The sequence below is a fragment of the Patagioenas fasciata genome, chromosome 10, assembly GCF_037038585.1.
Source record: "Patagioenas fasciata isolate bPatFas1 chromosome 10, bPatFas1.hap1, whole genome shotgun sequence".
In the NCBI taxonomy this organism is placed as follows: Eukaryota; Metazoa; Chordata; class Aves; order Columbiformes; family Columbidae; genus Patagioenas; species Patagioenas fasciata.
In genome coordinates, this window is record NC_092529.1 from 12,023,753 (window position 1) to 12,035,896 (window position 12,144).

The window sequence follows — 12,144 nt, forward strand, 5'->3', positions numbered from 1 at the left end:
ACAACTATGAAAACCAGCTTGATCAGTTTAGCTCTCCAAAAATGAATGTCTGAAATTGACATGCATATGGTTTTCTTGAACAACCAATTCATTACTTGGAAAGAGCATCACTACTACATATCTTCTCAGGATAGAACTGAGAATTTTTAAGAAGTTACTGAGAAATATATGAAGTGCCCCTATAGCCTGCATTGTAATACTCAGGATTTTTGTTGCAGTATAGAAAAAGTGTAGTGGCCTCATTGTAAACTATCCTTTTAACTAATCCACAGATTTCTGTAAAATTATTTTGGATTATGGTGAAATTATGTGAAACAATAGCCAAGAAGATAATAATGCAATTCTTCCACAACACTGAGCTGCATACAGTTTAAAATAGCTGCCATTTCAAAAGCTATGGCAGTAGCCATAAAACCAACCAGTCCCCATTAAAACTGAAACTGTGTAGACCAATTTGCAGGACTAGCAAATGGCATACACTAGAAAAGATTTGTGGCCACTGTTTCAAAACAAAGAAAACCTTAAAACGTACATGAACTTGATTTTCAAGAGTGATGAACAATTGCAGGCATTGCCACATATGTATTACAACTGAAAATCAGGGCTCTCACTTTGCATGCCAAAATCAATAAATTATAACTTCTATATTATTTTTGCCCTTGGTGTTCAATGATGTACACATGTAGCATAAAATAAAAGCTAATAGAGTTAAACCCAAGCTTTCAGAGATGCTTATTTAAATGGAAATTTTAAAACAATGTATGAAATGCTTATGGTATTGCTTTATGTATAAAGAACATTAGCCTTATTGTGTGTTGTGGTCAGAGGAGAAGTGTTTCTCAATTTTTCTTTTTGATGTTGAGTTACCGATAATGTATCTGCTTCTTAGATTCTAACAGGTGAAGACTGGAATGCTGTTATGTATGATGGCATAATGGCATATGGTGGCCCATCATCGTCAGGCATGATAGTCTGTATATATTTCATTATCCTCTTCATCTGTGGCAACTGTATCCTTTGCACTCACTGGAAACATCTCCAAATGGGGCTGTGCCAGGGGACATACACAAAATTTTTCTAGGAGGGATTAAACTGCAGTGGACGTACAAAGGCTTTTTGTGTGTACTGAGTCCTTTAAATAGACTTTTCTTTATACACCCATTCCCCAATGAATGAGATGCCAGTGATCTCTGAGTCCATTGCCAGCCACCACAACGGCAGAAACCAGAGAATTTTTTCTTTCTTCCTTTAATGGGAAAACAGCCTCGTTCTGCCTGCTGGGCTCTGTTTGACATCCCTCTGAAAAATGCATGGATGTAGTCTGATCTCCATGGCAGTAATTTCCTGTTCATCATTTTGATGCTTGTTACAGCCCCGTTAATTCTGACACACACTGACAGCGGAGCCAGGGATCCACCATATAGCGCAGGGACCAGATGAGAGAAATCTGCACGGAGAAATGTTGGGTCAGTTAGGATTAACTCTGCTGAAGCATTGCCCTTCCCTGCCCGCAGTGTGCTGGAAATACTTCCTTGGCCCCATGTAGCAACAGAAACTAGTGTTGTTCTCAGGAGTTCTTAAAAGGTCAGGAGATGATAAAAGGGCAGAAACATTCTATTTTCTGTCCCATATGGTACTTGTATCAGTAGTTGTACTTAACTGATATGGACTGAAGTACAGGATTTGATATAGATTGTTTTAGACACAGAAGATACTGCACTATAAAAGTGAATTTTTGAAAATTCCTGAACAGTTTTCACTTTTAATAGAAAATGTTTCATATTTGAACCAGTCTCAGACTAGCATAAAGTTGAGTTTCATTTATTTAAAAGTATTCTGCTGTTTTAACATCAGTGATCCTAATGGATCTCTGCTGACTTTTCACCCAGTATTAATCTAATCCATGAAATGTGTGTTATTTGCACTACACTCCAGCATCACAAAACTCTGTGCTGTAGGTTGGGAACACGCATTTTATCTCTCTCATGTTGTCAGTGTTTATGCTGATAATAAACCAAACAAGTATAGCAAGACATAATGTCCTTAAAATGATTTGAAATAGATATCCTGCTAAATGTCTTCTTGGCCATTGCTGTGGATAACTTGGCAGATGCTGAAAGTCTAAATACAGCTCAGAAAGAAGAAGCTGAAGAAAAGGAAAGGAAGAAGAATGCGAGGTAAAATAGTGTGGGCATGTTGAATAAGCAGGAGAGGGAAGGAGGGATGCACTGAACTTTTTCATAAGGATTTTCTTTATATAAACGTCTTTATCATCTTCAGAATTTATTTGACTCAGGAAAAAATGGAAGGGTTTATCTAGACCGTTTACCAAGACCCAATTAGTATGATTTTAGGGAAAAGATGGGTAGTGATTGGGAAAAAACGGGTGAATTAAGGACGTAATGATAAGCCAACTGATATTTAAACATTGCAATAATAGGATTTATTGCGCTATTAGAACAAGAATGTATCTGTTGTTGCCAGTGCACAGCTCTCTGTGGAATCTGTTCTCTTAAGCCTTATATAGACAAGAAGAAAACCTTCCTTTGAAATCCGTGCAGGCCTATTGAAGTCAATGCAAGTTGTTTGTATGAGTCCAAGGGCACAGTTTATCCTTCTAGAAAGGAGTAATGATCACACGTTGAATTTTTTAAGGCTTTAGCTTCTGGAATTATGATTAAAATGATAATCTTGTAAATCGGTCATTGCATTCCAGTGCAATAGTTTTTATCACTCTGACTCATGCAGCTATGCAAGTTGTTGACTATATGGTTTTAGGTATGCTTTCTTAGCTTTCCTAGAATGGGTATAGTTCACTTAAAATCTTCTGGTTTTACATGACATGCTTTGTAATTGTTGTTGTATTGTTTTGTAGAAAAGAGAGTCTGGAAAATAAAAAAAGTGAGAAGTCAGAAGGTGACCAGAAGAAGCCCAAGGATAGTAAGGTGTTTATTCTAAAACCTGTGTATTTTCTAATTTTGGATTTACTAATTTTGCTAGACAGTACTTTTCAAGACTACTGTGCATTGTACGATTTCTTTTATGAACCTGTCATCCCTGAATTTTTTTTCCAGCAAAGGATGCATGCTTTCTGATGCTTTGCATCCTCACAGAATCTCTTAATCCAGAAAGTTGTTTTGGTTTCAGGGCATTCTGAAGAGGGAAGCTCTTGGAGCATGAAAATGTTAATGGTGGGAAAAATTGATGTCATCTTAGTTTCTCTGTAGGTATTTTGCCTGATAAACCCAATGGAAAGGATTACTGAATGATAAACTCTTAGTAGAATGTTCAAACATTCGTGGTCATTTTTAACAAAGCCTGTTGATTATGATCTTATTATGATCTACACATCCAGGAGAATATGGACACTATAGAAGAATCATCTTTTAAAAATATGTAATAAACTATCAGCTCTCCTGTTCTCAGGGTTACCCTGTTTCAGGAAACTCAGACTAAGCATAGGGATCATTTCCCCGACTTCAGAGGTTTTTTTGATTTGCTTTCTGTTGAACTTAATACTCCAGGCTATATTTAAATATCATTTTCTTGTGCATCCCTTTCATTGCTGTAGGTAACAATTGCTGAATATGGAGAAGGAGAGGATGAGGATAAAGATCCCTATCCACCCTGTGATGTACCAGGTATGTGAATAACAGCCAGAAGACACACATTTAAGTTTGTTTGCTAAAAGATCCTAAACTTGTTCTTGCTGAACACTGAAACAGTTCCTTTGAAGTTGGTGAAGTTGTGCTCTGTTATCAGCTGATAAATGGGCCCGTAAGCTGCTAAGTGTTATGTTTTCCTGCAGCTTCCTGGGCAGTGCAAACAGCACATAAGAGTTAATACTGTGAGCCTGAAGACTGCTGTGGTAACACTCTCTGGATGTGAGAGTGAATTCTAAACTTTTCTACAACGTTTGGCAAAGAAGGGTGTTCAGGGCTGATGTTCAATCACTTTTGTGTCAGCTTCTTCCAGTCCAGTGAACATGACTTATATAAAACTCAGTTGTCTGGAAGCCCATGACAGAAATCTGCATTAGCTTTGAGCACTTAGTGCTCAACCAGTGCCCAGAGCTCAGCACCCCACATCCCAGCTCGGCATGGACTGACGGTCAGGGGCTCACGTTAAGTGCAGCTCCAGAGCCTGTGTGCAGGGGTTGTGAGTGAAACCTCACGACGAAGCTGGTCAGGGCCTGTAAAGCCTATTAGTTTTCTCAGGGCACTTATGCACACGCCCATATATGCACATAAACATTTATATAAGGTTGTGACAACTGTACTGATGTTCATATATTGATTCATGGATTTTTAAAGTCATGCTATAAATATATATTTCCTATAAGACATATTTTAATACAAGGCATGCTTTTATATTGCTATGAAGAAAACTCAATGTTTTTTTATTTTATAGTAAAAAAGTGTTTAATTTAAAGTAGGTGAAGATGAAGAAGAGGAAGAGGATGAACCAGAAGTACCAGCAGGCCCACGTCCCCGTAGAATATCGGAACTAAATATGAAGGAGAAGATAACTCCAATCCCTGAAGGGAGTGCCTTCTTCATTTTCAGCAGCACCAATCCGTAAATATAATTTTGAAAAATACCATTTTAGTCCATCAAGGTTTAGCAGCGAAGGAACAGGCTTCCTTCCAGTGATGTTAGGAATAGAACTCCAGTGTCTTCGACAGGAGAGAGATTGGTTTCTCTCCTATAATTTTCTGAGTGACTTGGTAAATTAAAATAATTTGATAAATATACTAATTTTCTTCCATACTGCTGAAGTTAATAGCATTTTGTACACATAGCCTGTCAAGTTGCACATCTGAAAAGTACCCTTTAATGTATGTTAGCTATTTAGTGTGTTATTCACTGGATATAAAAACTGTGATATAAAATCTGAACATCTTCTACATGAGAAAGGATTCCTAGTAACCCTAGGAACATTTGCGGAACAATACAGGTGAGGAAGGAGAAGAGACAAAAATAGAAAAGGAGGATGGATGTATAAATTCTTCTTGGGGTGACACCATTTTCCCAGATTCAAACAAACACTAAAGATGAAGAGAAATTATGTCAAAAATCAAGAAGGATAATAATAGTTGGATTTTGGAGGGAATTGGAATCTTGCACTGCTCACAGTCTAACTCCAGAGCATTTGAAGTTGTGCACTGATGAAGAAAGCAAGCTTCAGCAAAAGTTGTTACTGGTTGTTGGATGGAAGTGAACAAGTGAACTAAATTCAATTCCTACAGACTAAACATAGCTGTTACATTTATGTGTAGCAATTTCATGATCAGTCTTAAAAGGGAGCTCAAGAGTTAATTTGACACAAGAGGATGTTGTCTTCTCAGTGTCAGAGGTCATCACAATTAAGTTTAGAAGATGGTGTGATGATCAAGATACGTTTTGGACTTGTATCTTACTTTTTGCATGGGTTGTCTGAAGTGCTTCAGAATTTTCAAACAAACTGGAAAGATAGCTATTTAAAATAGTAATTTTAAGAATACATATGCTGAATCCATAAATATTAGCTTTGTTGAATGCATCAGATGGCTTTTGGCCTCAACTAATGCTATGTATTCTCGCACCAAAATTGCCATCTTAACTAAGATACAATACACTCAAATTATCTACTTAGTAACAGAAGAACAAATTTTCCCCAAGAACGTTCTGAGTCTTCAGCAGAATTTAGACAACTTCAGTGTTAGTTCAGTTATGAACCTGATCCTTCCTTTTTGCCAATTTAATCCCACACCTGCTCTACCAAGGTGCTCAATAGCTTTTATAATAACCTTAGGCTCAGTGACTCTAAGCATATGTACAGTTCCACTAGATGTTAGGTGTCTGAAACTTAGCAGCTTTATAGTCTTCAACACCCACTTGTCCTGTAATTCTATAAGAAATTTGGTTTGTCTTTAAGTAGCAGAATGAGATCTGCAGCCTAAGCCACATCTCACCAGATGAGTATTTTTGACAACTTTAATAACAATAGAATCAAACCATGGATCTGAAATGACTTATTATCTAGTGTTGGTCCTTTTGACGTTGGCCTCTATATGTGCACAGTGGTGTGAACACTGGAACTTCTAGTGGTGTTCATAACCCATTGAAAGCCAATAGGAATTCCAAAGTCCTCTATCCGATTCCTTTGATAAGTGCATCTTCAGTACAGGTGGATTGACCTTGCAGTTTATTTACCTTTTTAGAAATCAGAGCAACAGGTTGAGCATTGGCACTGCTTTTAGCTGCTGATTGTTGCTCTGTTCTGTCACTGTTAGCAGAGTTATAGAAAACATGTTGTATATTAGCCATCTGCTGAACTCTGTTTGCACGTGTGACATGTTTTTTTATCTCTTCAGAATTCGAGTGGGATGCCACAGACTCATCAATCACCACATCTTTACCAATCTCATCCTTGTCTTCATCATGCTGAGCAGTGTTTCCCTAGCAGCAGAAGATCCAATTCGCAGCCATTCTTTTCGAAATAATGTAAGCCCTTCATTTTTGTCTGAAGATAAATATATTCTCACAGGATAACTATTATTTTTTTGTAAATAACCGTATATATTTAAGGACAAGTAACTTTGTTGATGGAACATCAGAGGTATTAGAAACATTTATTATGCACATAATGTTTTTCTTTTGTTGGCTCTAAGTGTATCAGAATAAAATATGCTCAAGCTGAGCATAATCTTAATAAATTTATTTTTTTCTTAATAATATTTAGCTGGTATACCTGATCTGCATTTCCTGAATCACTCTTAGCACCTTTCACTGTTTGACACTAATTTAAAAGTGCCAGTTAAAAATTTCACTGTTTTACAATGTTTTTGGGGTAGACTCTGACCTGTTCTCTCTTTTCCTTCGTTGACTCTGTTGCATGGTCTGGGGAACTCAAAGTTAGTGAGTGTATGGCTATGTAAGGACGTAACCTTTTCTTTCAAAGAAGCTAGTGTCGCCATGCTAGTGAGTTCGTGGGCCACCACATCAGACCTGAAGATCTTGGGTTCCTGATTGGCCACATCAGAAACTAAACAAGTTTCACTTTTTTCTAAACTCACATGTAAGACAAGGATCAGAGCATGTCCAGCTCTTGCCTTGAATCAGAGTCAAATGCCATTTCAGCCTATATATAAACCTGAACATTTGGAAGTGTTTCTGCATTCCTTTTTAGATATACTTGTAGAAACATAATATTTGTAAGAATATTAATTTCAGAAATGTCTCTATTATTAAATAAAAGTGTAGTTTCTATGATAAGTAAACATCTGTGTTCTAAAACAAATTCCTGCACCCCCCATTGTAAGATGTTAATATAGTAGAAGACTTGCCTATTATACAAATGCACAATTGTTAGAGAAACAAAAATAAATCCCCTGTCATGACCACTGACATTTGTCTTACACTTGTTCCACTTTCATTAGTGGTGTGGCAAGCCTCTCGCTATTGTGAGTTGTGCATGCTTTAGAATAGGTGTGAAATAGCTGAGATGATGCAAATAGGTAATAGTCTGTGGGGACTTTTGGGATACTTTGGCAGAACTTCCAGGCCTCTCCTGTCTTAGATATAAATTGATCCGTAGAGAAGCTCTTCCACCTCTTAGAGGAAAGGTGGGCCTACAAGGTCAGTAGAACTTGTGTCCCTCTACTTCTTGCCAGTGTAGATGCATCCTCTGAAAGTAATTTTTTGGCTTTTGATAGTCTCTGAACACTTTTTCAGTAACATTAGTAAAAACCAAAAAGCAAACACTTTTTTCAAAGGTAAAAAGTCAAAGCACACTCTTCATGTACTTATTCAGCAGAGTGATATGCTTCCCATATCTATAAAACTGGACAAGTGCAATCTTATGAATAAATCACACTAATGGACAAGAGAGAGAGGTGTTGGGGAGTACTGCAATTGTTGTTGTAGAAATGGGTTGAAGGGCTGACAACCAGAATCATAGAATGTTCCGAGTTGGAAGAGACCCACAAGGATCATCAATGTAACTGGAAGTGGTGGTAACTGAAAGGATTATTCCTATTTGGAAACAAGAACACAGATAAAATGTGTGATTTCAAGAAGGCATTGCTCTCTTGTTGTAAATGCAGCAGACCTGCATATTTTTCTTGTTATTGCCTTGAATGATCATGTTCCTTCAACCAGACAGCTCAGAAAGGGAATGAAAGTTTACGAACTGGAATACCTTTAAATATTTTCTTTTAACTCTAGAACGAATTCCTTACTGATTAATCTTTGTTGAATGGCTTTAATATGTGCCTATTTTTTCAGCTGCAGAAAGGATCAGAAGGATGTGGTCTTCAACTGAACACAGGGAAAACATTATTTCCTTTTATATGATCTAATAGGAATACTTTGTGTGTTGTTGATTTTATTTCTCCTTCCCCTTTTATTAGTTACCAAGCTGCAGTCAATATGTTTCTGTGAACAACTGTTTGCTAGTTGGATTGCAGGCTCCTCAAAACTAAACTCGTACCCTGCTGCAATGCTTGTTGATCTAAATTAGGTGCTAGCGATACGGCCACCTTGGAACAGTGGAATCTTGCTTGCGCTGTGAAATACAGGGCAGTGTTCCTATTGACAGCAGTGAGGTCAATATAACATTTGGAGTCTTTTTAAAAGTTTTGCATATGCAGCTGTTGTGCGTTCTTTTAAATTTCCTACAAGTAAATCACAGCTGTATCTTCCAAGTTCAAGAAAAAACAGTTGTAGTGCTGATTTTAAGTAATTTAGGTATTTGTTAATTTCCTTTGTGACACTCTGGCCCAATCTATACAGGGACAATATGACGTAGCAGAATATAGAATGATGTGCACTCTAGAAGCATCCACTTTTATTTTTTTGTGCAATACTTTGGTTAAAAAAAAAAACAACAGACAACAAACTTATAAGTAACTATTCTTTGTGTAAGATTCTGTGTCTCTGCTGAAGGCTGAAGAAAGTACCTGTGAAAGTTGATAGAGGAAAGTCTGAATTGAAAGTGTTGCTTATTGGGTCATGTTAATGTGTGAGGGGTGAAACTAATATCTGAGCACAGTGGCATTTGATACATTTTTAAGTAAATAAAAATACTTGCTGGAATTTTAAACTACTTTCTCTAAATTTCCTATCTTTAACTAATTAATTCAGGTGTTGTTGTGCATGTGGTCTAAATTGTAAAGATTTATTAATAGATGGATTTCTTACTGTGGCACATATTATACCTTGCAGATACTTGGTTACTTTGACTATGCTTTCACAGCCATCTTTACTGTTGAAATCCTGTTAAAGGTAATGCATTGTTAATTGATCCTCGTTAGCTCAAAAGCAGCTTTAGCAATAATGTTTGTAACTTTTTGTTTACCTTCCAGATCCTAGGGTATGCAGATTATGTCTTCACTAGTATGTTTACATTTGAGATCATTTTGAAGGTAACAGGTTTTTAAAGGAAGTTTGTTTAAAAGGATTTTCCTTGTGTGTCACCTGCCAAGAAAAGGCACTTGAAGTGTTCTCTCTCTCGCCTTTTCTCTAAACGATCAAAGCTAAACTTTTTTTTAAACAAGAGGATTTTTTTATTTGACAATTCCTCATAGTTTTGATTGGTTATTTTTTACCATTGGGTGCATGAAGAAGCTGATTTTTTTATCATTACATCAATTAATTTTTTACCCTTTTTAAACTTACAGTTGTTAGAAAAGGGAAAAATAATTCACTGCGCATGAGCTTTTCCTTCTCCTTGCTCTGGCATTTCCAAAAGAGATAATTAGTCTTTTAAGGAGGGAGCATGTGATTTCTCATTTCTTTTGCTGAACTACATTCACAGAGCTAAAATAGTAGATAACTATTTTCTTGCAATAGGACTTGCAAGATATCTTGCGTTTATCTGTATACTATGACACTTTGCATTTATCTTGGGCATACATTTAAATACACAGAAAGGCATAAATATGCTTGCTTAAATGTATTACCCATGCATGAGTCAAAAAATGGCATTTTAATGTATAGTTTGTGTACTGATTATTAAGAATATCCATTGGGGTTACTCAGACTTTAAATGCATGAGGCTTGCTCTGGCAAGAAGCCACGTAACTGAGGATTAGGTTCACATGTAAGAAAATGCTAAATGAAGAAATCAAAATTTTTAGTGGGAATTTGCAAAATATTTTTTCAGAGATTTACATGTTATTCCTTAAAGTTTTGCACTGTGCACCCTCACCGTGAGGTTTTTGGTTGAGTAACCCTGATCTATACACCTAAAAATTTCTCATACACTAAGAATCTGTACATAAACTTTGCATTTCCAGTTGAGGATTAAGCTTAACAAAATCTCTTCTCCCAGCTTTTGCTCATATTGCTGTGCATACTCTTCACTATGCGATTTGATTAATACTAATTGATGCAATATTTGGGCTGTTTACAAGATAAACTGTACTGTAAGTAGCAGACTATTGTTATGCTTGTGAATATTCTCCCAGACTTATGTTTATCCCCTTATTTCTCATTTTCAGCATTGAGGAGCTTGCTATAGAATTGATTAATCTCATAACATTTGTAGCATTCTAAACTAAATATCCATTTTTTTTTTTCCGCTGGAGAAAGGCCAAACTAAAGGAAAGAGTGAAGCACTGAAAAGAACTGTAGCATTAAATCAAACTAGTTCCCAACTGTGAATTTGAGAAGCCAGACAAAATGTTACCACAATGTCTATGGCAGAAGAGGGTTGGTAAACTTTCACGTGCTCTGAGCAGCAGGTTGCGTAGCTCCTGCAGTTCCAATTGTGTTTCTCTAGGAGACAAGAGAATTATAAAGCATGGTATAAAGCAGCATAACGGGATGTGTTAAGAAAAGCAACACTCCTGCTAACTGCAAAAGATTCTGGTTCTGAGGGACTCAAGTTATTCAAGGGAAGAAGGAAGCGCTAGAGCTTGAGCTGCTAAAATCTGGCATTGTAAAATATTACAAGGAAACAAGAATGCCCATCATAGCCAAAAAATGCTAATGCTCTGCATCCACTTTCTGCAGGAAGCTCTGCCCTGCAGTGCACTCACATGTATTTATAAAGGAAAATAAATTGCACCCTAAAAAATGTAATGGACAACCAGAACATGACACAACATACGTATACAGTGCCTGCTTTACTAACCTGTCTCAGACACTGGCTTTGCTTGCTTATGGCTGGAGTCCTTCATGTCTTCCGTGCTGGGTTTTGTGCTGTGCTTTCCAACAGTATCTCTTGTTCAGAAGCTGTGTGTGTTCTGCAAGGAGTAAATTCAAGGCTGGACCTGCAGTAACAATAGAATTCTTTAATTTGCAGGGAAAAAGTATATGAAACTGAAATTAACATAACCAGAGGCAATGTTATCAGCTGCAAAGAAACTTATAAATGTCCAAAAAAACCCCAAGCATTAAAACAGAATAACTCAGCATGTGGAGAGTCTCCCTGTGCTCTATTTTATTGACTTCTTTGCAGACATGAGGATTTCCATATTAAATGGTGTTGAGCATACGAATGTGAATATGAATAACAGAAAAGCTGCTACATCAGTTTAAAGCATTTAAGAATTCTCTTATGTAACCCCTGCATGACATTCAAATCCAGCTTACCATCGTGTTTGCAGTACTTGGGAAATGTGAAATCATCAGAGCAAAGGTCAGGTTAGGGCCTGTGTTTTTAACCTTACCCCAGCTGTGCTAATCCCACACCATTTAAACCAGTTCCCACTGGTGTAGAATTGCAGGCAGAAGGAAAAAACAGCACTGGTGAGTGTCCTGCAGCATCTGCTCTGCCGAAGGCTGTGTGACCGCACTTACCACCTCAAATCCGCTCTAGGCCTTGTTTTGATCTTGATCTGTGCAAAAGAGAATCCTTTGCTATAGGGAGTTTTAGTCAAATGCTTCTGCTCTGATTTGTAGTGATTGAAATCTAAGTCTCCATCTAAAGATGGGGTGATGTGTACTTCATCTGTATTTTTAGATCAATGTGTCCTTTATCTCTACATGAAACTTTGTGTGCTACTAACTGATAACATACTATAGTATAAACGAGTATTTGTAGATAGATATAGGTTTGTTATTCAAGGTTAGTTTAGTGTTCAACTCCCACTGTTTTTAATGAGTTTAGCCATACTGTGCACAGCTGTAAGTGAAAAGAGCTAGGAATTTATTGGAA

General features: G+C 37.0%; 1 protein-coding gene across 14 annotated transcripts in view; it reads left to right on the top strand.

The window, feature by feature from the left end:
* Positions 1 to 12,144, top strand: part of CACNA1D (calcium voltage-gated channel subunit alpha1 D) — a 220,274-nt gene that overhangs the window by 146,648 nt on the left and 61,482 nt on the right. For 12 of the 14 annotated variants that reach the window (XM_071813160.1, XM_065845268.2, XM_071813153.1 and 9 more), the window contains 7 exons: positions 890 to 1,010; positions 2,063 to 2,177; positions 2,876 to 2,945; positions 3,572 to 3,641; positions 4,433 to 4,577; positions 6,356 to 6,485; positions 9,207 to 9,266. In XM_071813160.1, coding sequence (XP_071669261.1) covers positions 890 to 1,010; positions 2,063 to 2,177; positions 2,876 to 2,945; positions 3,572 to 3,641; positions 4,433 to 4,577; positions 6,356 to 6,485; positions 9,207 to 9,266 — 711 coding nt within the window. The remainder of the gene's footprint in view (positions 1 to 889; positions 1,011 to 2,062; positions 2,178 to 2,875; positions 2,946 to 3,571; positions 3,642 to 4,432; positions 4,578 to 6,355; positions 6,486 to 9,206; positions 9,267 to 12,144) is intronic. The other 2 variants (XM_071813152.1, XM_071813154.1) reach the window with 2 other exon arrangements.